This window comes from Trachurus trachurus (assembly GCF_905171665.1).
Source record: "Trachurus trachurus genome assembly, chromosome: 12".
Classification (NCBI taxonomy): domain Eukaryota; kingdom Metazoa; phylum Chordata; class Actinopteri; order Carangiformes; family Carangidae; genus Trachurus; species Trachurus trachurus.
In genome coordinates, this window is record NC_139908.1 from 8,015,912 (window position 1) to 8,042,765 (window position 26,854).

At 45.2% G+C, this 26,854-nt stretch overlaps 1 protein-coding gene across 1 annotated transcript; it reads left to right on the forward strand.

Moving 5' to 3' along the window:
* The first annotated feature begins 1,804 nt into the window (after positions 1 to 1,804).
* notch1a (notch receptor 1a) lies at positions 1,805 to 25,496 on the forward strand. The gene is made up of 34 exons (XM_083983497.1): positions 1,805 to 1,915; positions 3,235 to 3,316; positions 10,623 to 10,885; positions 11,002 to 11,340; positions 12,346 to 12,468; positions 12,557 to 12,790; positions 12,899 to 13,054; positions 13,165 to 13,350; positions 13,481 to 13,594; positions 14,184 to 14,297; positions 14,386 to 14,619; positions 14,719 to 14,829; positions 16,183 to 16,375; positions 16,473 to 16,618; positions 16,740 to 16,853; positions 17,403 to 17,522; positions 17,624 to 17,776; positions 17,872 to 18,100; positions 18,223 to 18,424; positions 18,541 to 18,694; positions 18,819 to 19,003; positions 19,121 to 19,253; positions 19,360 to 19,617; positions 19,718 to 19,830; positions 19,920 to 20,491; positions 20,575 to 21,015; positions 21,124 to 21,269; positions 21,388 to 21,601; positions 21,684 to 21,768; positions 21,872 to 22,034; positions 22,146 to 22,444; positions 22,554 to 22,701; positions 22,808 to 22,905; positions 23,019 to 25,496. Exons 1-34 carry the CDS (start codon positions 1,858 to 1,860, stop codon positions 24,276 to 24,278), a joined length of 7,440 nt encoding a protein of 2,479 aa, XP_083839623.1. The 5' UTR covers positions 1,805 to 1,857; the 3' UTR covers positions 24,279 to 25,496.
* Positions 25,497 to 26,854: the final 1,358 nt, after the last annotated feature.

A 26,854-nucleotide genomic window follows, 5' to 3' on the forward strand; every position in this document is an offset into this window, starting at 1 on the left:
AGGATGCAGGGCATGTGTTGACAGTGCGCCGGGGCTTGAGCTGAGCGTGTGCCTGACAGTTACTACATTTCTCACGGTGGGGTCAGGTGCTTTCCTACTATCACACTGCATGCCCGTACACATTTTTCCTTCATACACCCAACACTTACGCAATAAATGTTGTAGCTGATTGATCACACCTTCACTTTTTTTTTTTCCTCCTCTGGTTTCCCAGTGTTTCCCACACTGCACATGCACCTCAAGAGACACATAGCCCCTTTTGGCGTTGCTCCATTTGGCAGTCACACCAACAGAAGGACCAGCATGTGCGTGGGCTTCATAATAAAATAATCTTTGCCCTGGGGTGCTGAAACTCTGCAGCTACTCCCTGACAGTTTCACTCGCCCCGAGAGAGGGAGAAAGGGAATAACAGGAATTTGGCCCAGACATGTGCTCTGAGTGTCAGTACTACTGTTGTACACGGTGGCCGAGACGTTATTGAAATATAAATCACGCGCTGCTACTTGTTGAAAGGCTTACAAGCTGCTGTGAGTTTCGGGATCCATAAAGTGAGTTGTGGATGACATAATGAAACTGTAACAGGAACTGAAATGTATCCTTATTTCATGAAAAAAAGGACTTTGAGGTTTTAGTACCAGAAATATCGAGTTTCAGGCGGATATTTGGAGAACGGGCTGCTCAGAACAGAAATACAAATGTGAAGTGACAGTGATCTGACCTCTCTGGTTGTACAGTAAATATCATGTTCTAGTGGAGGAAGAACTATTCAGAACTTTCACTCTAATAAAAGCAGCACTGATGTAAGGTACAAAAGTTCAAGTCCTTCATTCAAAACTATATTAAAGTAAATATTCTCAGCAAAATATAGTTGTTATACAGCTGCTGTCAGAAATGCATTATTACATTATCTTTATTATAGTAGCTGATTCACAAATGTGTCGGGGGAGAGGCTCAGTCATGGCTGAGCTGATTCTAACAACATGTTGTTTGATTGGATCAGTGAAAACAGATCATATCTTAAATTGATCTTAGGATTTACCTTGTAATGTAGCTTTAATAAATGTATAAAGTGGAAATGTCACTAATCACTAGACTGTGGTTACATAAGTGTGCTGGTTACTTTCAGTGGTGGAGAAAGTAAAGAGGTTACCAATAGCCTAGATTTCTTCACAGGTGCATGCGTCTTTCAATAGACTTTTCTACTATTTATCCAGTTTAAGCTATTCAGTATCATATTTAGTGAGTAAATGTATAAGAATTCATCATATCTTATAAATTACCAATATGTGCAGTCTTAAACTCTAAATTTAAGATACATTTATATCCCTCTCTGGTGTCTTTTAAAGCAGACAGTGGACCAAATGGAGTCAAGTGTCTCTAAATTTTACCGGAGTAACTATAGATCACTTGAGTAAATGTGTTTATTTTCTACCAAGGTCTAGTGTTAATAATCTTTCCACACTCTTAAGTTGGACAGTGAGAGGGCAGTGAGTGTTTGTTCCTATGACTGCAGGAGGAGAGAGAGAGGCAGCTTTTATCTGGCCTGAGGGGGAGGACAGAGGGGGGAGGAACGGAGGGGGGGTGGGGGAGTGGGAGGAGGAGGAGGAACTTGTAGAGTTGCCTCTAGATTTCATTGAGAACTCAGAAAGCACCAGGTTAACATCTACGAGCTGATTCCCCCTTGATGACTGGAGACTTTTTTCTTCTTCCTCTCTTTCTCTCCTCTCCTTCTCTGGTGGATTTACCTTTCCTGACAAGGGATATTTATTTCAAGCAAACATCTGGAGTACACCCCACTGTGGATCTATGAGAACCCTACGTGGGATTCAGCGACATTTGTGAAGTTGAAGAGGAGGAATGTATCGTTTCTTTGTGAGACTAACATTTCTGATTCCTGCAATCGTCATCTCACAAGGTAAAGTGTCTCAATTTGTATTTAGTTGCATGGTGGTGCAGGCTGCAGATGCATGAACGAGAGTCAGGGGAGGGAAAGTCGATCAGTTAAAAAAAAAACACTCCGAAGTTGGTGAAAGATCAATGGATGCACAAAAACTGTGTCTGTTTGATCAGCGTGTAAACTGAGCAGAAGATCAATCAGACTCTTATATGAATTCCAGCGAATCCTTTTCAAATCTTTATTGACTCACTCGTTTTAGGAGCTTTTTCTTGGTCGTGGGAATGAATTCACTTCAAGTGCAGTGCAGGAGCCAAGAGCTGCGGTGCGGTGCGCGTGTCTGCTGACTTCACGGAGCTCGCTTGTGAAAGTTAACTGTTTATTTTGTCTGAACGGGCACGACACCATGCAGTCACAGTCACAGTGGTGTAATCTCCCGCATACTTTGAATGCAACATTTAATTACCCCCAAACTTATTTAGTATAAGGAGTTCAACTCGTATTAAAACACATTTATAGTTTGCTTTTTATTCCCATAAAGTCACTTTTTGGTTTCATTTCACTGCATAAAAATGTTCTTAAAGGTTTAAATGTCCACTTTTTAAGAACCGGTTTTAAATAACATGGGAGATAATAGAAGCTGGTGCGTGTGTTGGGGCAGGGGGACGCTAGTGGGTGGGGGGTGGAGGAGGAAGGGGGATACCTTTTGTCTGCATGTGTGGGAGAGTGTTGTGAGTGCCGGGTGGAGGGTGGGGGGGATGGAGGAGGAGGAGGAGGTGCTGTTATTCCCGTCTGCCGGTAAACAATGCCTCGAGGAGAGTGTTTTATGGCTCGTGCTGGACTCTGATTTCTTTTGTTCCGCATCTGAGCCCCGCAGCTGCTGCGCTTTCCCCCGCAAAAAAAAAAAAAAAAAAAAGCCACGCACCACACACTCCGTGGCCTCACCGGTGTCCTGTCCACAACAGGCTTCCCGATAGGCTATCCCCCACGGACAACTGTGTAACAAATCAATTAAAAGATCAGGATGTGCAAGCAAGCGTGTGTGCATTAAAAAAAAATCCCTGTGAATAAAGTTGTATTAAAAATCTCACTGATGAATAATTTCCCGCTGATAATTTCAACTCTGGCTAATCCCTGTTAATCCCAACAGCTACTGTAACAGTATACATTTCACATATTACTCTGATGAGTGTGTGTGTGTGTGTGTGTGTGTGTGTGTGTGTGTGTGTGTGTGTGTGTGTGTGTGTGTGTGTGTGTGTGTGTGTGTGTGTGTGTGAGTTCATGTTGGGTAACAGATGTGTTTTAATGGTTTTTTTTGTGTGTGTGTGTGCACTCAACAGGTCTAAAATGCTCCCTACCCACTGAATCATGCCTGAATGGAGGAAGATGTGAAGCCACCTCCAATGGAAATGGAGAATGCAAGTAAGTGATGAAGAAAAAGCAGCAACATGTGAAGCCCCAGATGTTGCAGAGCGGAGTAGACCACTATTTCTCTTGTGCCATTTGTTGGGGTGTTTTGGAATTTGTGCCGTTTTTGGAGGTGCAGCGTAGCGTAGTGTAGTGTAATTTTGCCACTTGAAAGGGCTTTTTTTTTTTGGTTGGAAAGAAAAGGGGCCACATATTCCCCCCTTTTCATTCCAGCCTTTGAGCGGGGCCCTGTGCCCGGCAACCAGAGGAGGCCCTTGAGTTTCCTCCTCTGGGCCGGTGTGCTCCTATGTGTAGCCCTAACCCTCCAGGAGCCACATTGCTCCGTGAGGCTGCACACATTCCCCAAAAAGAAAGGAGTTGAAGAAGTGAAGAAATGAAAAGAGAGTGCAATTCCAGAGTGATGCAGAGGTGAGAGAGGGGGGGCTCTAGACAAAAGCTGCCCCGTCCCCCCTCTCTCCATCAGTACTTGGCCCGTTAATGAATGCAAGACCCCTTCGCCAGCAAAGTGAGAGGACGCGTCCAGTCTTAAATCTTGTTTTTCTGCTCTTTCATGGGCGACAGCTGGGGCTCGCCTGCCGCCCGTCACCTATTGTCCTGCAGTCAGAATAATGCTGTGTGACTAATCTGAGTGGGCCTTCCCATCATGCCACAGCCACCCCAAACACCACAACACACACCAAACCCCTGCCACAACCCCCACTAACCTTAAAAATCCCCCTCCCGCTTTTTGAATGGATAAACCCCCCCCACCACCACCAGTCTCCAACTCCACTGCAACCCCTCCCCACCTCACCCACCGGCTTGTGATCTCTACTAGATAGCCAGATGGCTGTGAAATGTAATTGGATTGGATGTCGAGAGAGTGAGATTAATTGGAATAAAGTGCAGAAATTTGATGGCAAACAAGTGGGAACAGACAAAGGGGCAGATTGCGGGCTGTTTGTTTAGACTACGGACTGATATTAGCAGTTTGTGGGGTGTGATACTTAATATGCTGACGCTCCCTTAAACTGACCTGGATGTTCATCTGTGTGTTTGGCTGATTCAGTCTTGAATTTTCTTGTGCAAGAATACAAAAGATAAGGCGAATAGAGGATGTCAGTTTTGAGGTTTTACGCATGGATAGTCCTGAAGGAGACAAAGAAGTTTTTTTTTTTTTTTTTACTTTATTGAAAAAGTGCATGATTTTCACTTATGGATGCTCAAGGGTGGCCTGGTTTACCCTCAGGACATGTGGTCATGGCAGGCGCTTCTCTGGTCTGCTGGGACAAGGAAGAATTATTGAATAGCCCACGCTGCTAGCCCAGGGCCACCAATTTACAATATCTAATCTGCACACTCCATACACACACACACACACACACCACACACGCGTGCACACACACACGCGCAGACCACTGCACGTGTGCCCAGAGAAGCGCTCCCTCCACCCTCCGCCTCCACAAAGCTGTTATTGTGGTCCCCATCTCTGCCCGGTCCAATTAAAAACAGACAGGATAAGAGCATCACTTTATCCACCCGCACTCTCTCTTCCTCCTAGCTTTTCCTCTCATTAATCATTCATCCCTGCTGAGCCGAGCAGCCCCCGGTCACGGGGGTGCACGGGGAGATTCAGCGTCAGTACTCCGGGGTCAGAGTGTAGCGTCTCTATGGGAGTGTGTGTGTGTGAAGGGGGGGGGGCTTCCAATAATGGCACATCTTGTGTTCTTTATCATCTTCATTTGAATTTTGTGCCACACACTGGCTGGCAATTCTTTTTGATTACTGTAGTTGATGACATTTGGAAAGTCCACAAAAGGAAAGTGATCTCTGACACAGTGATTGAAGAGAAGACGAGCCTGGCACAGTGACGACTGCTCCCTATTCAAAGTAGTTTTGGTTGCGTGAGGTTGAAATGTGCTTTCCAACGATCAAATGGTAAAAGCAAGGTTAAAGGTTCAAATGTTCAAAAATGCTTGAAACCCACACAACCCTGGAAGTGAGTCATCTTATGCGATGTGGTTTTTTGCAGCAGTGTGTATAAGCATATGGTGACACAGATTTGAGTGGTAGGACAGAATTAAATCCTCTTTTATCACAGTTCCCACGAATGTGAGAATAGCGATTGAAATCACATGGTGGCATAGAAACTGTGGTAATCACATGTCTCAAGGGTTTAGTGGATTTGCACCGGTGTTGGGACCAAATTGATATCCCATTTCCCTATTTCACAGAGAGGATGTTTTCTGTCCTTCCTGGTTTTAAAAATAGCTTCCTTTTAATTTAAATCTTTTCATGACGTATATCAACCCCAAAAATAGGCCCCGGCTTGTTTTCCTGTTTATCTGAGTGTTGTGTATTTACTACTCATTTGTGTGGGAGTACCATTGTTTGATGTATCTGCCTAAAAAGGCAGACTGTTTTTTTTGTTTTTTTTTAAGAATTAGGCCTATAGCCACAACAAACCACTAGCGTTAGATTCTGAGATTGGAAGTCACCATTGCTTTTATAAGCTAGGCTAGTTATCTTTTAGCACAGGGAGCTTTGGTTACTGAATTACGGAACTACTGGCTCATTTATTTGCATTTTTATTGATCAGAAACTATTTTTCAGAGACTCTAACATTAGTTTTAGCCATTGCTAGCTTTAACAGTCTCACTGGCTACTTTCAAAGAAATGTAATACACAAACTTTACCATTAAAGAAATTTCCTGATTCAGTTTTTATGAAATACATTTTGACTTTGTTGGAGTGCTTTCATTTGTAGAAGTTGAGACTTGTGACTCAAAGAAGACCACATATTCAATCAATCATGAAACTTGCTCAAAATCATACCCACTACACAGATTAATTCATTATGAGAAAAGCTTTAAGTTTAGAGAAAATCTGCCGTCTAGACATAAAAGTGTGTTTCAGTTTGCGGTGGTACATGACACGCGGAAACAAAAACAAGCCACTGCAATGGGGAAGCACTCAGTCGTGATTCTGAAAAGAAGAGGTTATCTGAAGGTCTTAAGCTTCCTGTTTCCCATGGAGCTAGTCGTCGTGCTGTATGCCGCTCAAAACATGTAGGGGCACTGTGTCGTTTGAGTCAAATTTAGTTTTCCATTTGCGAGACAGTAATGAGGGCATGGCGAGGTTGAAAGGTTGTTGCCCTCCACCCCTCCCTTTTGCGTGTCTGACTGACTGTCAATGCTGCTTTGCTGAAATAGACACTGTTTTGGTCTGAGGTGACTGTTAATAATAAACACAGAAAACATCTCAACTGCCTCGCTACATGTCTCAAATACTGCAAAAGTCTGACAGAAATAGACACGAGACTGAAAATTGACTGAAAGTCTGCTGGGGTTGGTGTGATCAGACCTCCCCGACCTTGCATAGAGCTGCCTGGTGTTGCATATTGATGATAAAATGTCTCAAACCATAAAGACTGTCTAGAGTGAGTCCAGGACCACTACAGAGAGAGATGTTCCACTCTCTCTTAAGGAATGCATGTTCTTCATTTGTCCTCCTATAGGATTACCCAGCAGGTCTCTGTTAAAGCTCAGCTCCATGTGGGCTTAAATGAATAAGGAGCATGTAAGTGCATGACTGGGTCAAGTGTGCCTGCTGGTGTTAGAGGGTAAAGCCCAATAAAAGCCAAAGACGGCCACTCCCCTGGTTGGGCCCATTCCCTAGATGCCATGCTCCTCTGATACAGCAGTGAATGAGGTTGATGGTTGATGGGTCACTGTGGGAAAGTGGTCCAATCTCATTTACCCCATGTAGAAACAACTTCAGTGCTTTATAGCAATTGAGAACTAATTCTAAATTAACCCGTTCAATATAATGACCAACAACACTCCATATTTAGTGTTTAGAGTTGACATGGCCACAGTGAAACACATTGAGACTGGGCTAGTGATCAGGATCCTGGGAGTCTGGAGAACCTCAGAGCGGGGTGATCAAAGCTGTGCTGTCAGGGCACAGAGATAAGAAGCTATTTGACTCTAGTGGGTGCTGAAAGTTCCCATGCACCAGCAAAGGTTGACAAATGTAGAAACACGAATTCTTCTGGCAGGTCAGTGTCACACCCTGCAAGGGAGCAAACAGGTTAAATGCCGACATGTTTGTGTGTACATGTTTCTTTATCAGCGTTTTAACTGAATGCATCAACAGAAATTATAGCAGTTAGGAGAGTCAGTTACTCCACATTGTAGCCTACTTAATGTTGCCATATTAGAAATTGGTATTGCTGCCGTGAGGGACAAGAAAAAAGTTGTCTAATATTGGCTCCAGATCAGTTTTACACCCAGCATGTTGTGGTTTCATGTTGTGTATGCACCAAAGTCAAGGACTCGAGGCAAAATGTGCTTTAGCAGATGTGTTGTGACTGATAACCATCATAAGAGGTGGAGGGGTGGGCAGGTGTTTTTCCTTGTTGGACTGTGACAAGGGGCGCCTCCATGGTGTCGGGAGAGTAACTGAAATCAACCTGACATCACACGCAGGCACTGTGGATACTTATGACCCCGCTGTTTGTTATCTGGTATTTTGTGCATGAAAGTGATTTAGCAGTCATTAGCCAGCAGGTGCTCAGTCTCCGCCAATGTGAGCGACCCCCATAAATCTCCCCACTTCCCTCCTTGTGGAGAGTGAGACAGGAAATAGCTTAATTACCGTCAAAATGATCTATTTATGGGCTTTTTTTTAAATGACGCATTGTAACGTGTTGAAACCATTCGTGTTAACGTTGTTATTTCTTGCGGTTTCATTTGGCTCACTCTAAGTCTCAGTTTCAGTGTTGTTTTAAAGGAGGTGAACTTTGCAAGATTTTAATCTGTTTGGCCAGCATGATATTTGAAATTCAATCCAGTTCCTCCCGAGGGTGTCTCAGTTTAATGGTTTTATTGGAATTGGTTGTTTTATAAATTTTATATTGTTAGAGGAGCAGCTTCGGAAAGTCTGTGGTTTAATATGAGAGCTCTTAAAATCATTTGATTGAATAATTCCACTTATGTATGTATAGCTTCCTCGCTGCAGTATTAAAGTCAGTGATCCCAGTAGAGTGCAGATCATTCTCTGTGGTGGGAGTTCAGGTCTTTCCAAGCTGAGTACATTTCTCATTTCCTCTAACGATACATTGCGGTTCTGTTCTCAGTCTTACCAACAGATGTGAACCCCAAAGGTCAGACCATGGCTAATTATTAGACACATCCAAAGGGACATTAGCAAACTAGAGAGAATGAATGAGGAGGATTAGGACAGAAACAAATGGTCACTCAGAGAGAACACGGGGGAGGTGAGAGTCGAGGAGAGCACAAAAAGAAAATATCATGATTGTGTAATACTTTCTTGAAGAGCTCTAAGGGAAACGACTACAATGTATTTTCACAGACATAGTTACTGACTGTACACCGCCCACAGTCATTTACATAACATTTTCCTCAGCGGTGGCATTTCCACCACACAGTGGGGCTGGTTTTTGTGTCTGAGGATAAAGTCACCCCCAGAGTGGCAGATGGTAGATCAGGCCCAGCGGGGTGAGAGGAGAGAGGGGAGAGAAGGCAAAGAGGCCATCCCACAGTCACAAAAGTGTTCGAGGTCAGAGGTCGGGGAAGCATCTGCTCCGGCCTGAGGGGACATTACATCGCTGGGAGAGACCTGTTGCCGTGGTGTGTGCTGCTGAGCTTTTCAGCATGTGGGTGGATCTTTATCTCAGACTGGACTGACTTCAGGACAAAGAGGATCTATTACAGTTAGTTAGCATGGGGTGACACACACACACGAGTTCACAGACACACACACACACACACACACCATTAATTACATCTCAGTTTCATTATGCCTGACAATACTGAGTGAGAATTTTTATATCTAAACAGTGATTTCCCTAAGTGATGATCCCGTGTGTTTTTATGGTAAAGAAAAACTTCAAAGCCACCCCCAAAAGCTTTTACGATCTTCTGCCAATTGCGACTGTCTGGACTCCTTGTGGGACACATGTGACTGTGAAAAACTCCCTGATTTGGTCTCACCTAACTAAGTCAACAGGGGAGTTTTCAGCAGTCCCGTGTGACAAAAGGGAAATGCTGTAAAAAGCAAACTGTGGGGAGCTGTAAAAAGTCCACACAGGAGAGAAATGAGAAAACAGGGCAATGAAAAGCATGAGTGTGAGTTGAAGCAGAGACACTGAAGACAAGAGGGACAGAGGAGTCAGTCCTGTGTAGAGAAAAAAAAGGAAACTAAAGGAGGAACAGGTAGGGAAGAGAGGAATTAAGAATGTGTGTGGTGGTTGAGGGATGGGGGGGGGGGGTGTCGAAGAGACAGAAGTTGCAACAGCTGACTTCACATGGGTTCTTTATGTCCCTGGAGGAGAGGTTGGCTTGTCAGCACCCCCATCTGACAAGGGGACAGAGGGGAAGAACGGAGGGAGGAGGGGGTGGGGGGGTTGATAAGGGGAGAGGAGGAGGAGGGGGAGGAGGAGGAGGAGAAAATGGGAGGGGGGAGGAGGAGGAGTCCTGTCCAACAGCTGCCTTCATTAACATGCGCACCTGCTCCCTGTGGAGATACTAGGAGGCCAACAGATGCCCTCCCTTGCACATAAACACTCATGCTCATGTGCACAACTACACACTCTCACACAAGCCCCAATTCAAACAAAAACACTTTTTTTGCTGACTTTAAATGCTTCTACACGTGACCGACAGGACTTTACTGTTGTGTATAAGCTGCATATCAAATAATAACTTTTCAGTAAAAGTGAAATCCTGTTGATTTATCTTTTTTTTTTTGGTGAAGAATTCATTTCAACTTTCACTTTTCATTGCCAAAAAAGCTGGTCTGTCCTTGTCTTTGTCCAACGTTTCAAAATCTTCACTTCTCATAATCAGCCAGTTTGAGCTATGTGACTGTAGCAGCATCTGTCCTTGGTGTGGATGGGAGGGAAGCCACCCAGGGGCTTAGGGCGTGAATGCGGTGCTTCATATAGGACATCCAGAGCCGGCACAGTCCCCTTGATCTCTACGATCATTCAGGATGAGTGCGGACAGCGTGGGGGCGAAAGGTAGATGGGAACGGGCCATGAGGGCTTGGACTATTTTGTGGTGTCTGTTGTCCCAGCAGAATGTGTTTTCAAGGTTCTGAGGGAGTCTGATCCAGAGAGACACACTAGAACAACATGCTGTCCCTGTCCTACTGCAGTGGGACTACTGAGCGGGAAATTTTTTCTGCCTCCCCATTCTCCTTTTGTTTAGATAATTGTTCCCATGATTTGACAAAAAAAAAAGAAGATCTTAATTCTCTAATCATAACCGCTTCCCCTCTCACTCTCTGCTCTCAGGTGTCCCAGTGACTACGTAGGCAATCGGTGCCAGTACCCAAGCCCCTGCAGCCCATCGCCCTGCCGCAATGGTGGCGAATGTCGCCCCATTTCCCATGGCAACACATTTGATTTCCGCTGCATGTGCCGGCTGGGTTTCACCGACCGGTTATGCCTGACCCCGACCAACCACGCCTGCATGAGCTCCCCTTGTCGCAATGGAGGAACCTGTGATCTCATTACCCTGTCTGCCTACCGCTGCCGCTGCCCACCTGGGTGGTCAGGTATGGAGCTCAAATCTTCTTACCACAATAAGCCTCATAATACTACTATATAATAATACTCAAATTTTAAAGTAAACCATAATCACTAAAACTCTCTTTTGCTGTGTTTTCTCTAGGAAAATCGTGCCAGCTTGCCAACCCATGTGCTTCCAATCCATGCGCAAACGGCGGCCAGTGCTCGGCCTTTGATTCCACCTACATCTGCACCTGCCCCCCTGCTTTCCATGGTCAAACCTGTAAACAAGACGTCAATGAGTGCGCTCAGGCTCCCTCCCCGTGTCTTAATGGCGGCGTGTGCGTGAATGAGGTTGGCTCGTACCACTGCCGCTGTCCCCAGGAGTACACCGGCCAACACTGTGAGACCCCTTACATGCCATGCAGCCCCTCTCCGTGCCAGAATGGAGGGACCTGCGTGCAGAAGGGCGACACCATCTATGACTGCAGCTGCCTGCCAGGTACTGCACAAACAACATACATCTACACATTAATAGGCAGAACAATAGCAGTTAATTTTTTTTCTGTTGACATATAGAGTCATATCTGGCACACACACACTCTTGTTTTTCTATTACATCAGTTGACCTATAAACCAGTCTGTTGTTGTAGTAAAAATCTGATTGGGTGGAATGAGTGCCCCCCCTCACCTCTCTCTGCCAGCCTTCACTGACAGGATGCAGTCACACAGACGTTTCCTTCAGATAACCACCAACAAGCCCGACACAACACCAGGAGCCGCACATACAGATAAACGTATAGATATACACACCCTATTCATGAGGTCAAACACACACCCACACAAAAGTATCTTGTTTTTCAGCTAAAAACAGCCAGTCTAGTTGGTATCTTTATTGTGCTGGAACCCACAACCATTGCAGTCTGGCGCAAAACTTTGACTAATCTTGCATAGGTTGTAGTTACTACTGTTAAAGTCTAGACAGCAGCTTTCTCCTCCAAACCACCCCATACCCAGCACTGCTGTACTCTCTTGAAAGCTTTAATACTTTCTACTTTATTGTCTGATGGTGCTCTTATGACCAGAGCAGAGCAAGTTGTTTAGATATGCAGATGAATGAGGGATATTGTGGGCTTGTGTGTTAAAGTTTAACCCATGCTGTGTGTCTCTCGCGGGTGTCCGTGCTGGAATGCGTTTAGATAGCGAAGCTGCACAGACACCTGCAGAGCTGTGGGTTGATAGTTACTCACTACTCAGGCTATCGTGGCTGTAAAACACCCACTCAAGCCTTTGATGTCTGAGGAGGAGACAAGCTGCTCTGTCATCTACAGGGCATTAAAACAAATCTGCTATGAGGATACATGAGGCGTTATCTTTCACATAAGTCACAGTGATAGCAAGAGGAAGGAGTCATCTTGATTATTAACTAGGAGCAAATGTTTCCAGGTGTTTTTATGTGTCTCTTGACAAATCATTATTTTTCACATCATATCTTTCTGTTCACCAGGCTTCACAGGTCAGCACTGTGAGCATAACATCGACGACTGTCCAGGCCACAACTGCCAGAATAGTGGTGTGTGTGTAGATGGTGTGAACACCTACAACTGCCGGTGCCCACCTCATTACACAGGTAACCTTTTGCTAAAAGAAGTTATTTTTCTTCCATCTGTAATTCAATCATGAAAATATTTCTAACACTCTTACTCTCATCTTTTTAGGTCAGTACTGCACAGAAAATGTGGACGAGTGTGAGCTGATGCCCAATGCGTGCCAGAATGGAGGAACCTGCCACGACACTCATGGCAGCTATCACTGTGTCTGTGTCAACGGTTGGACGGGCGACGACTGTAGCGAGAACATCGACGACTGTGCCAGTGCGGCTTGTTACCATGGTGCAACCTGCCATGACCGTGTTGCTTCCTTCTTCTGCGAGTGTCCTCACGGGCGCACAGGTATGACTTCAGACATATTGCACACACAGATCATGACTGCAGTGATGAGTGATTAAATCCTAATGTACAATCCATCATGATGAAAATTTCATTTTTTTGTCCTCACAGGTTTGCTGTGCCACCTGGATGATGCCTGCATTAGCAACCCTTGTCAAAAGGGCTCGAACTGTGACACCAACCCAGTCAATGGCAAGGCAATCTGCACCTGCCCCCCTGGTTACGCTGGCTCAGCTTGCAACCTTGACATTGATGAGTGCTCCCTTGGTAAGCAACAAAGCCAACTGTTTCTCTCTCTCTCTTTGGTTTAGAAATCCAATCCTTTAGCTATTGTGCATAAATGACCTCATAAATGTCTTTTAACTTCGATGCTTTAGGTGCCAACCCTTGTGAACATGGTGGTCGCTGCCTCAACACCAAAGGCTCTTTCCAGTGCAAATGTCTTCAAGGATATGAAGGTCCTCGTTGTGAGATGGACGTCAATGAATGCATGTCTAATCCTTGCCACAATGATGCAACCTGTCTGGACCAGATTGGAGGGTTCCACTGCATCTGCATGCCAGGTGGGATAATTTTCTTACACCAATGCAAGAGGAGAAAATAATCTTTTACATAGCTTTTTTGGAGCATTAATAAACACTTGGACAGTGCACAGGGTAAAAACAATTTCACTAATAACTTTATCACTTTCAGGATATGAGGGTGTGTTCTGCCACATCAACACCGATGAGTGTGCCAGCCAGCCATGTCTCAACAACGGAAAGTGCGTTGACAAGATCAACTCCTTCCACTGCGAGTGCCCCAAAGGTAAGAGCACATCAGGAAATGTGGAATAAGATGAAGTAAAATAAATAGGTTCTTCAATCCTTTGGGGGCTCCTTTAACCCCCTTTTTAGTCAGACAATGGGAGCACTGAAGAGGCTATAACAGAGTGGATCATTAACGTATCTGTCAATGATTAGAGCTCGCGTGGTTCTCAGATTGAACGTAAATGATCTACCTCTTCTAATAGTGTCACAGAAGGGTTTGTGGGTGAGCAGGACAGAGTATATCAGATTGCAGAAACATTAGCATTTTTCGCGGGCATGAGAGTTTGTGTTAGAGCTTAGCGCCAAAATTGGGGGGCAGGGATTGGTTTATACCGGGTAAGCTGGAGGCTATTGTGTTGTGGTTTGAAAGAAAGATTTCACTGCACAGTAAGAGCTCAGGAGTGGAGGTGGGGAGGGGGAGGGGGTGGCAGTGGTGGCAGCAATGGTGGAGTGAGCGGTCAGGAATGGTTCATTAGGGCCTTCAGTGTCTTCCAAACCTACTTTGTAATTAGTTCTGGAAAATCCACACATTTGAAGCATAATCTGAAGAAAAGTTCAAATCTGTATTTTGTCCAATCCGCATGCAGGTTTTTCAGGGAGTCTTTGCCAAGTGGACACTGATGAATGTGCCAGTACCCCCTGCAAGAATGGAGCAAAATGCACAGATGGTCCTAACAAGTACACCTGTGAATGTGCTGAAGGTAAACCACACTGTTGTATATTTTTCAAATTTCATCATCATCCCCATTGTTCTCTTTGATTCTCACTTTTTTCTCTCATCTTTTCCAGGTTACACAGGGCAGCATTGTGAGATTGACATCAATGAGTGCTACTCTGACCCCTGCCACTATGGTATCTGTAAGGATGGCCTGGCCTCCTTCACTTGCTACTGCCACCCTGGCTACACTGGCCGCCTGTGTGAGACCAACATAAACGAGTGTCTGAGCCAGCCATGCAAAAACGGTGGTACTTGCCAGGACAGGGAGAACACATATATCTGCTCATGCCCCAAAGGCACTACAGGTGAGACCAGAAACATCCATATTTAACTAAAACAAACTCTAGATGAAAAATGTCTAGACCCTCCTCATCATTTCTGCTCATTTGTGCCCTGATCTATAGGTTTCAACTGTGAGGTGAACCTGGATGACTGCAAGAGCAAACCCTGTGACTATGGGAGATGCATCGACAAAATCAACGGCTACGAGTGTGCGTGTGAGCCGGGTTACACAGGTGAGCGCTGGGTGTAGTTTACAGGTGCAGTGGGATGGTCCACTGAGCTTTGGGAGGGGCTGGTACGACAGGTGGCTGGCGGGTCCACTCCTGCAGAACAATGGTGTCAGATTTCCTGTGTGTGATTGGGGGGGTCGGGGGTAATAGAGAAAGGAACACAGTCTCCAACCTGATCCACACACAAACACACACACACACACACACACACACACACACACACACACACACACACACACACACACACACACACACACACACACACACACACACACACACACACACACACACACACACACACACACACAAAGCACTAACTTTGCCAACCATTTGAAAAGACAGTGACGCTGAGCCTGGAAAGGGTCTGTAAGGTGATACTTTAAAAGGAAAACAGCCTGGCCTTTAATCACACATGTGATGTTTAGTAGTGTGCAACTGCATTACAAATCCCACTGGTAACTCAGATTCAAGTGTTTTCACTTAAATTACTATGGTACTCGACTCCCTGTAAGACGGGTACATAAAGTTTAGTGACAAAGTCTCATCCCAGCAAGTGGACCACTCTTGTCTTCCTCCCTCTCATGACCCAACTGAGCCGGTTCTGACTGGTAATGGCTGTGGCATTGTGCTAAAAGGGGGGCAGGGAGGGACAAGTGTGTGTGTGCAGGCTGCTGTGCATCCCTCCTCCCGTTCATCTTTTTGTGATATGGGGTGAGTGTGGAGGGCACGGCGGGACTGAGACACAGAGGGACAGAGGACTATTGTAACTGAAGATCAGGCAGTTGGGCCCTCCCTTCCTGATTGATGAAGAACAGAAGAGGAGGGAGTTGGGTGGGGGATCAGAGGGGGGTTTAATTGTTACTCGGCCGTGTGTGAAATGGGTCTGGCCTTCTGTCCCTGTAAACAGCCCTGGGTGAGGTTACTTCTCCCTGGACAGGGGGGTTGTGTGTGTTTTTTGAATAGGGTGAGTAGCTACAACCCCCCCCCCACTCCTTTTCTGGCAGCACCTCCCCCGCTCAGATCCAGCTGAAACCCTCCTTCTGCCTATTCAACAGGCCCCCATTCAATCAATGAAGGAGAGGCAAAAGGGCCTCCAGGGGCCGCCAGGCTAGGCACACATTGGAGCTGCTACAGCTTCTGCCTGTTGAATGTTGAGTCTTTAGTGTTAGTTCGCTCTATTGTCCAAAAGCCACACAATGCGCCTCAGCTAGCAGCTTCTGAAAGCTCAAAGAATACCACAACAGAGTGATGTCCATCTGCAAGGCCTTCAAAATGGCCAGTGGAGATATTTATCAGTTAACATGTCTGAAAAAAGTTTGCTACATTGTCCTTAATTTACACCTTGCTGTCTTTCAGGCACAATGTGCAACATCAACATCGATGAATGTGCCATCAACCCCTGTCACAACGGGGGCACATGCGTTGACGGCATCAACAGCTTCACTTGCATTTGCCCAGAGGGGTACAACGACGCCACCTGTATGTCTCAGGTGGATGAGTGCGGCAGTAACCCATGCATCCATGGCCGATGCCAGGACCTCATCAATGGGTAAGCAAAGATCGAATGTTGAGATGAGAGAGCAGTCAAAGTCAAAAACAGAAATCAAGCAAACAACATCGCTGACCTGTCTTTTCTTTGTTTTTAGCTATAAATGTACCTGTGACTCCGGATGGAGCGGGCCAAACTGTGACATCAATAACAATGAGTGCGAGTCCAACCCATGCATGAATGGGGGAACATGCAAGGACATGACCAGCGGATACCACTGCACATGCAGAGCTGGCTTCACTGGTCAGTTCTAATTCTTGTAACCTCTCGTTCTACCATTCTTTCCCTTTGCTCATTGAGACTCAGTGTGTGTCTTATTAGCCTATCTCTAACCCACATGCAATCTCTAATCCTGCCACTGTAGGACCTAACTGCCAAACTAACATCAACGAGTGTGCCTCCAACCCCTGCCTCAACCAGGGCACCTGCATCGATGATGTGGCTGGATACAAGTGCAACTGTTTGCTGCCCTACACTGGTAGGACACATAGCTGCTTATTTTTATAATCCTATTTTATTTTGCTTATCTTTACCTTACTTATCTGCTGATTCGGCTGTTTGCACAGGTCTCAAAATGTAAAGGCAATTTCCCACTTTCCACATAGAAGGATAATCCTATCCTATCACATGTTGTTTTAGAAAACATCAGCCAGTGGCCAATAACAGGGATGTCTTTTTTTGGTGTCTCTGTGTGGAAAGTCCTGCTTGTCTGCTTTGTGAGGATAACAGTGTGTGTGTGTTTTGGAATAACATTCCGAAGTGGTTAATACAAGTTGAGAGTACTGGAGCCAGCTCCAAGCCCTATTCCCACTTCCACCCCGTCCTGTTTCCTGTCTGAGATCATACAATAGCAGGAAACAGGAAGTCCCTTCCTGTTTGGCAAAGTCGTCATGGAAATGGATAGGGAAATGGGATGGAAACTAGGATTTAGAAATGACACATTTAATAGTATCTGTTATAGATGTCTAAGTTTTTCTATATTCGCAGTAAAAGGCAAACACTGATGTTATCTTCTCTCTGCCCCCAGGTGAAAACTGTGAGATCCTGCTGGCCCCATGCAGCCCCAGACCGTGTAAAAATGGTGGTGTATGCAAGGAGTCTGAAGACTACCAGAGCTTCTCCTGCATCTGCCCTGAAGGATGGCAAGGTAACCATCCATCCGTGTTACATTTACTGTCCACTAATCTTTCCATCTCCTGGACAATGAAACAAATATTCATTGAAACATCTTTTTTTTTTAATTTCAAGGTCAAACATGTGAAATCGACATCAATGAATGTGTTAAAAGCCCATGCCGTAATGGTGCTCTTTGCGTTAACACTATGGGTGGCTACCAGTGCAAGTGTCAGCCTGGTTACTCTGGACAGAAGTGTGAGACAGACAATGATGACTGCAGACCAAGTAAGGAAGAGATTTGCATCTTTGCAAGTTCCCACCGTGTTTACATTTTAAAACTAGGAAATGATAAACTCACATCCCCTTTTTCTGTCTTTCAGATCCGTGCAGTAATGGTGGTCTGTGCCACGATGGGATCAACAGTTTCACATGTACCTGTCTGCCTGGTTTCCGTGGTGGCAGATGTGAGCAGGACATAAACGAGTGTGAGAGCAACCCCTGTAAAAATGGAGCCAATTGCACGGATTGTGTCAACAGCTACACCTGCACCTGTCCGTCAGGCTTCAGTGGCATCAACTGCGAGATCAACACCAACGACTGCACTGACAGGTACTTCCCCTACTCAAAATATTGTCTGTTCTTATGTAAGATCGACAAGTGTCAAAACGTTGCTGCATTATTAGCCCATAGTGAGAATGGTAGTAACATTTTTTTTTTAAATATTTCTACAGCTCCTGCTTTAATGGTGGCACTTGCGTGGATGGAATCAATGCATTCACCTGCCTGTGTCTCCCGGGATTCACTGGCAGCTACTGCCAGTACGATATCAACGAGTGTGACTCTAAACCCTGCCTTAACGGAGGAACCTGTCTTGACAGTTATGGGACGTACAAGTGCACATGTCCTCATGGCTACACAGGAGTCAACTGTCAGGTAGGGAAAAGTCTTCTTCGTCAGGATAACCATGTCCGGCTTTGTGTTGATTTAATGCAATGACTCAATGCATACATAATAATATGTAATATTTTCTCTCCTTGTTTGATTGTTAGAATCTTGTGCGCTGGTGTGACTCTTCCCCCTGTAAAAACGGAGGTTCCTGCTGGCAGCAGGGAGCCTCTTATACCTGCCAATGTCAGACTGGCTGGACTGGCCTCTACTGTGACATCCCCAGTGTGTCCTGCGAGGTAGCAGCCAAACAGCAAGGTATGATAGTCAGCCAAGACTTACTTCATATCATATCATAGAACCAACTGTCATTACATCTGTTGAACCTTCAAGTCCAGAGAGTGCTTTGGAAATTGTCTAACTCCGTCCTTGATTATTTCAGGTGTGGAGGTGAGTCACCTGTGTAGGAACTCAGGTCAGTGTCTGGATGCTGGAAACACACATTACTGCCGCTGCCAGGCTGGCTACACCGGGAGTTACTGCCAGGAGCAAGTTGATGAGTGCTCACCCAATCCATGCCAGAATGGAGCCGCCTGTACTGACTATCTGGGAGGCTACAGTTGTGAGGTAGGGAATATAGGAATGAGAAATAAAATAGCAAATAAACTGTTAGATTGTTTTAATATAATAAAAATCTGCTAAAATAATGCTTTACAATAATGCTTTTTTCATTTTCTTACTCAGTGTGTCCCTGGCTACCACGGTGTAAACTGCTCCAAAGAGATCAATGAGTGTCAATCTCAGCCCTGTCAGAATGGAGGCACCTGCATTGACCTCATCAACACGTACAAGTGCTCCTGCCCCAGAGGAACACAGGGTAAATATTGCACATTCACATCCACACACTGAAAAAAACAACAAATAGATGCCCAGAAGAAATGAGAGTATGGATTCGTCCTCACCAAAGTTTCTGTTTCCCATAGGTGTCCACTGTGAGATCAATTTGGATGACTGCACCCCTTCCAGTGACCCACTGACCAACGAGCCCAAGTGCTTCAACAATGGAAAGTGTGTAGACCGCATTGGAGGTTACCAGTGCGTGTGCCCAGCAGGTTACGTAGGCGAGCGATGTGAAGGTGACGTCAACGAGTGTTTGTCTGACCCCTGTGACCCCAGAGGCTCCTACAATTGCATCCAGCTCACCAACAGCTATCGCTGCGAATGCCGCACCGGATATACAGGTACTGCCTATCTAATGGCTCATGACAAAAAATCGAAATGCCCACAGTTGATGATTAAATGTATGTAACTAACACTTACATTTGGCCTTTCATTCTCCAGGTCAGCGTTGTGACAAAGTGTTTGATGGCTGCAAAGGGAGACCCTGCAGAAACGGGGGGACATGTGCTGTTGCCAGTAACACACCTCATGGTTTCATCTGTAAATGCCCACCTGTGAGTACAACTATGAGATCTACTGTGACCAGTGCTTTTATTACCCTTTTTTATAGTACAATAATCATTTACCCTTTCTGTCCCTTCAGGGCTTCACTGGCTCTTCCTGTGAGTACGATTCTCGTTCCTGTGGGAGTCTGAATTGCAGGAATGGAGGTACTTGTGTGTCAGGCCATTTGGGCCCACGCTGCTTGTGTCCACCCGCCTTCACTGGACCAGAGTGCCAGACCCCCACCGACAGCCTCTGCATCTCCAACCCCTGCTACAATGGTGGAACGTGCCAGATCACCCCAGAGGCGCCTTTCTTCCAGTGCAGCTGCCCAAGCAACTTCAATGGCCTGCTGTGTCACATCCTGGACTATTCCTTTGTCGGAGGTTTCGGGCGGGACATCACGCCACCTCCGGAAGTGGAGGTGAGCTGTGAGATTCCTCAGTGCGACGAGTGGGCAGGCAACCACATCTGCGATTCCCTGTGCAACAACCATGCTTGTGGCTGGGATGGAGGAGACTGCTCGCTGAATTTTGATGATCCGTGGCAAAACTGCTCAGCTGCTCTGCAGTGCTGGCGATACTTCAATGATGGGAAGTGTGACGGCCAGTGCAACAGCCCTGGATGTCTTTATGATGGCTTTGATTGCCAAGGACAGGAAGGGCAATGCAAGTAAGTATAGAAGGCAGAAAAGGAAGCTCTGTGCTCTTGCAGAAATTTTTAGAATACTAACCTCATCTTGTTCTTTTTTTCAGTCCACTGTATGACCAGTACTGTAAAGACTACTACGCTGATGGACACTGTGACCAGGGCTGCAACAATGCAGAATGTGAATGGGACGGTCTGGACTGCGCTGACAACATGCCAGAGAAGCTGGCAGACGGGCACTTAGTTCTGGTGGTCCACATCCCCCCAGAACAACTTAAGAATCGCTCTTCAGCTTTTCTCAGAGAGCTCAGCAGTGTCCTCCACACCAATGTCGTGTTCCGCCGTGATGCCAAAGGAGAACCTATGATCTTCCCTTACTATGGCAACGAGCAGGACCTGGTCAAGCATAATGTGCTGAAGCGTTCTGCAGATGGCTGGCCCGAGTGGGCTTCAATGCCGGCCAATGTTTTGGGTCAGGTGAAGGAGCGTGTGTCCGCCATGGTCAGCCCACGGAAACGCAGAGAACTGGATAATGTGCAGGTCAAAGGGTGGGTACCACAAAAAACAAGTATAACATTTTAAGTAATACAATTCCATGTATTTAATTTAATAAAAATTATATGTCTGTTAACATTTTCATCCATTTATGCGTGTAGGTCTGTGGTGTACTTGGAGATTGACAACCGCCAGTGTTACCAGCAGTCTACAGAATGTTTCCAGAGTGCCACAGATGTGGCTGCCTTCCTTGGAGCACTAGCTTCCAGTGGGAATCTCAATGTTCCCTACATTGAAGCTGTCACAAGTATGTTACCTGATTTCAGCCCTTAAATATACTATGGAGGAGGTGTGTTAAATTAAGTGTGGACTGATTTGAAATCATAAGTATCATAAGTAACACACCATGACTTTTATCTTTTCAGGTGTGAGACCCACTCCATCGTCTTCAGAGCTCTACCCCATGTACGTCGTCTTCCTGGGCCTGGCTGCTTTGGGTTTTGTGTGCCTGGGTGTTCTTGTGTCTCGAAAGAGGCGACGAGAGCACGGTCAGCTCTGGTTTCCAGAGGGATTCAAAGTGTCAGAGCCCAGCAAAAAGAAACGCAGAGAGCCGTTGGGAGAGGATTCTGTAGGACTAAAGTACGTAGACTTTAAAAGTTGAATATGAAGCGTTTTGTCTTTGGTTTGATATATGTGGTCTAATCTGTCCCTTTTTCAACAGACCTATGAAGAACTCAGACATCAATCTTATGGATGACAATCAAAATGAATGGGGTGATGAGGATCCAGACTGCAGGCGCTTCCGGGTAAGATTAGCAATTTGATACAACATTCCTTGTCTAAATAAACTACATTTTGCCAAACTGTCTATACACTACCTACGAATGCTGACCATGTTATGTCCTTCAGTTTGAGGAGCAGGCTATGTTGGATTTAAGCGACAACACCGACCACAGAAAATGGACACAGCAGCACCTGGACGCAGCCGACCTACGTATTCCATCTATTGCTCCTACACCTCCTCAGGGAGAGATAGAAAATGACTGCATGGATGTCAATGTCAGAGGACCAGGTGCGTACAAAAAAGATTGAACATTGTGTATCATGAAATCTGCAAACTACTGTAAACAACAGAAGACACATGCTTGGGAACTCATTATAATCCTCGCTCTTCCTCTTTCAGATGGTTTCACTCCCCTCATGATCGCCTCCTGTAGCGGTGGAGGACTGGAGACTGGTATCAGTGAAGAGGAAGAAGATCCCTCAGCAGAAATCATCACTGACTTCATTTACCAGGGCGCAAACCTCCACAACCAGACTGACCGCACAGGCGAAACTGCCCTTCACCTCGCTGCTCGGTATGCCCGCTCTGATGCTGCCAAACGTCTCCTGGAATCCAGTGCTGATGCTAATGTTCAAGACAACATGGGGCGAACTCCTCTTCACGCTGCTGTGGCTGCAGATGCACAGGGAGTGTTCCAGGTAACCACTTCCTCCACAAAAGTCTCATGTCTCTCCAGGCCTTGATTTTTGATAAAGTTTGTCCAACAGCTTGGAAGCACTTAAACTAAACAAATCTATGTTCATGCAGATTTTGATCCGAAACCGCGCCACTGATCTTGATGCCCGCATGCATGATGGAACGACGCCGCTGATTCTGGCTGCCCGCTTGGCGGTTGATGGCATGGTGGACGAGCTTATCAACTGCCACGCCGATGCTAACGCCACAGATGATTCTGGTAGCTAACGTTTTATCAATCCATCATCTCCACAGTCAATAAAGACTCCTCAATGTGTTGAGCTGTTGTAATAACCAACCCCCTACCTCCTTCACTATCTCTGCAGGTAAATCTGCTCTTCACTGGGCGGCAGCTGTAAACAATGTAGAGGCTGCTATGGTGCTGCTGAAAAAAGGTGCCAACAAAGACATGCAAGACAACAAGGTATGTGAAATTATGAGACCATGAAGTCTGACATGTATTTTGATCATTATATCCACATTAATATACCTTCTTTATTACCTGTTTTTAACCTGTTTATTTGTCTGTTGTTTTAGGAAGAGACACCACTTTTCCTTGCAGCCCGTGAAGGCAGCTACGAGACAGCTAAGGTTCTTCTGGAGCACTTTGCCAATCGGGAGATCACTGACCATCTCGATCAGCTACCCAGAGATATCGCCCAGGAACGCATGCATCATGACATTGTTCGCCTCCTGGATGAGTACAACCTGGTTAGGAGCCCCGGGCTTCACAGTGCCCCCCTAAGCGCCTCCAGCCTCTCTCCACCTCTCTGCTCACCCAATGACTACCTAAGCAACCTCAAGCCTACCCTTTCTGCCAAGAAGGTTCGCAAAATTAGCAATGGAGGAAAGGGCGGGAAAGATGGAGGCAAAGATAATAGAATGAAAAAGAAAAAGTCTCTGGATGGGAAGGGTAATTTGTTGGACACGTCAGCTGTCCTTTCTCCGGTTGATTCCCTCGAGTCACCACATGGCTATTTGTCTGATGTGGCCTCCCCTCCCATGACATCGCCCTTCCAGCAGTCCCCACCTATGTCTCTAAATCACCTACAAGGCAATGGTGACTCCCATATGGGTCAGATGGGCATGGGTAAGGATATGAGCTGTATGTCTTTTGACCCTAACCCACCCCGTCTCTCTCACCTGCCTGTGTCCAGTCCCAGTCAGGGTACAACATCCATAGGTGGAAGTAGAGGTGGCCAGTGCGACTGGGTCTCAAGGATGCACCCAAGTGTAGGCCAGCAAGCAAACTTCACACAGGCACCACCTATTTCCCACAACATGATGGGGCCTCTGCACGGCGTAAGCACTGCCACTCTCTCTCAGATCATGGGCTACCAGAATCTGCAGACCAGCCACCTTAGCTCACCTGCACACATGATGCAGCAGGCTCATTCTCGGCAGCTCCAGCACCAGAACTCCAACTCCACCACAGCCGGTCAGTCTCTCAACCAGAGCTTTCCTAATGTTGATCTGAACGGCCCAGACATGCAGCAAAACAACAGCTCGGGCCGCTCTATGCCCATCCACACTGTAATGCCACAGGAGACGCAGATCCTCGGCACCCAGTTTCTCACCCCTCCCTCCCAGCACAGCTATTCTGGCCCCATGGACAACACACCTAACCACCAGCTACAGGTCCCTGACCACCCATTTCTAACTCCCTCCCCCGGCTCCCCCGACCAGTGGTCCAGCTCATCCCCACATTCTAATATGTCAGATTGGTCAGAAGGCATCTCCAGCCCGCCTACAAGTATCCATTCACAGATGAATCTGATCCCAGAACAGTTTAAGTAGAGACTTGTCAAATTGACAAACTGAACTCTGTACTTTGAAAATGAAATCTCTAAAAACACAGTTCAAACGGAAAGAGAGTGACAAACCTGTCTCAAGACTGAAGATGCTCCTTTTTAAATATCAGTTTTTATACTAACGATAAGAACCGTTTTAGTAATTTTGTATTTATTTATGTGCTTTTTTTTGACCTGAAATATAAAGAAGATGCTTTTATATTTATGCTTTTTTTATTTCTTTGATTTGTTATGTATGGGAAGATTAGAAACCGTTTAAAAGGAGTGTATAACAGAAAAAGACTCCTTGACGTGTACACTGGCTATTTATTTGTGTCTTGTGTTGCTATATTCACTGGATTTATTTTAATCTTTTGGTGCATTGGTCTTTGCAAAATTTTTATTTTTGGGATTTGCATTACATTATGTTTGTACAGATTTTTTTTTCAACTTTTTATAGATTATTTTTAAAATATTTCAGTATTAATTAATTATATTTTAACCTCTTTTGTCTTTTCAAGTGACACAGGTTTTGTTACTGAACTACGTTTCACTAAGTCTTATCACTGAGTTAGATGCTGATCAGATTTATATATATATATATACAGTGTCACCTTTCATGATGTTGCTACTACACTATGCTCCTTTGTCAAAGTGTAAGAGAGCAACAGAGATACTTTGGAGATTTGGGACCTTAAAGCACAGAACAAACATCTCTTATACGTTAAGAGATGCTTTTCAAAATGAGTGGAAAATGCATCTAAATCAACATGAGCCTATTTTTCTAGAACAACAGTCTGGGGAGGTGCCGAGTAATTGATTTGTGATCATTTATGATGCAAGGACTGTTTCTGTATTTCATATTGTGTCTCAGATCAGTGATTATGGTTACCATGTTTAACCTGTTAAGTGTTAAATTGCAGACCTGAAAGTTGAAATGTTACATTCGCCACAGATTAAAATAGTGCCAGTGTGATTTTTGTTTTTCCTAAGAAAAGCAATGTATTTGTGAGATTTCTTGTAAAAAAAAATGTCTTCACGGTGGAAAACATTGTTTGTGAAAGAAATGGGGACCTTTGTGTGTTTAATGACATCACCTGCACTTTGTAGAAGAGTGTGGTTCAAGGTGTCTAAATGTCACGTTTTATAAACTAATCCAGAGATAAAGATGTTTTTAAGAAAAGATGTAATTCAAAATCAATGTTCATGCAAAGTTGTAGTTTGCAAAGTATTTCCTGATTAAAAATGTTTTGTAAAAATTGTCTTGATTCAATAAAAGCTGCTGACAAGCTTAAAAATATCTTCCTTTCTTGATTTCATTGTCTGAAATATTATGTGGTTGAAAGTATGACTGCCTCATCTGTAGTTCCTTAAATTCAACACATCAATCCATGTCCCTCCATCGCTTCAGGAGCTGGTGTCTGTCGCCCTCCAGTGACGATACACTGACACTGAAAATGGGGATCTGGGAAAAGGACATTACTGCTGTTGCTGAAAATCATTCCAGTTCATCTCAGGTCAAAATTTAGAGTTGAATAATGGTTGGATGCCGCCGTAAAAAACAGGTTATCAGAGATGCAATTGCCACTATTCTTTTGCAAAGATATTCTATTTGCTTCAGTGAATATTTAACAGTTTGAATAACGTGTGTTGGATCTTTGGAAAAAGATGCAATAAGAAGTTGGCTAAGACTGATGTGAAGGAGAAAAATAGGGCTCCAGTCCAGACTGCCCCTAAATGGGTGCATTTTGTCCCCAAAATTTGAGATTTTTTCATCTACTTGCACATGTGCAACCAGTAAATTTGCCGATTTTCTCTTTTAACACTGGTTAAAGTTAGTCTGGAGCCCTGGTAATTTAGTTTTTCACATGAATGTTTATTGATTCAATTGTCAAGGTGATAACTAATATGGTAATATTTAATATTAGTCTAGGGGTGTTCTGATAACTATGGATCTCAGCCATGTTTATTTGTGCCATGGGGCTAATGCTCCAAGGCACTAATTTTATCCTGCATGTTTCTTCTTATAAATGTTATATGCTAAAATGCATATGGATATGATAAGCTTGTGACATACTATATACAAGTTTTGTAATTTTTTATGGGAGCACTTGTTAGCAAGCATGGATCAAAATCCTACACCTACAACATTAACAGTCTTCACATTATGTAGGCTACTTAGGTGAATTTACCTTGGGGTCTGGTGGTTGCAGTATGGGGACTGTATCCAGGGTCTTTGGAGCCACATTTGAGAATTACAAATCTGGATATCTTTCCTTGTGTTGTCTTCTTTCTGATTATTCTCTATTTTTAAACTAGCTAACTTTAGCTGGAGCAGCTATCCCTTTAAGCACAGATGATGCAGCATCATGCTCAGCTCAGCCAGTCAGTCCTCTGCTCTGCTGTGCTCTGCACGTGCCCACAGCGCCCTCGGCTGGCCCTCACGTGCATCGCAGCCCGAGCTCATTGAAGACAGATACCCCCCGTCCCCATAGAGACAGGCTCCTACAACAGGGCTGCCCGTTAGAGCTGCCAGTCCGTGTGTCTCAGAGGCGATGACAGCCTGCCGCTGCCTCGGTGTGA

Bases quoted from the DNA above. Each gene is read 5' to 3' on its own strand.
- notch1a (XM_083983497.1), top strand. From the start codon at position 1,858: ATGTATCGTTTCTTTGTGAGACTAACATTTCTGATTCCTGCAATCGTC. The intron at 20,492-20,574 runs GTAAGTATAGAA...TCTTTTTTTCAG, and splicing joins GGACAGGAAGGGCAATGCAA to TCCACTGTATGACCAGTACT. The intron at 21,769-21,871 runs GTAAGATTAGCA...TATGTCCTTCAG, and splicing joins CAGACTGCAGGCGCTTCCGG to TTTGAGGAGCAGGCTATGTT.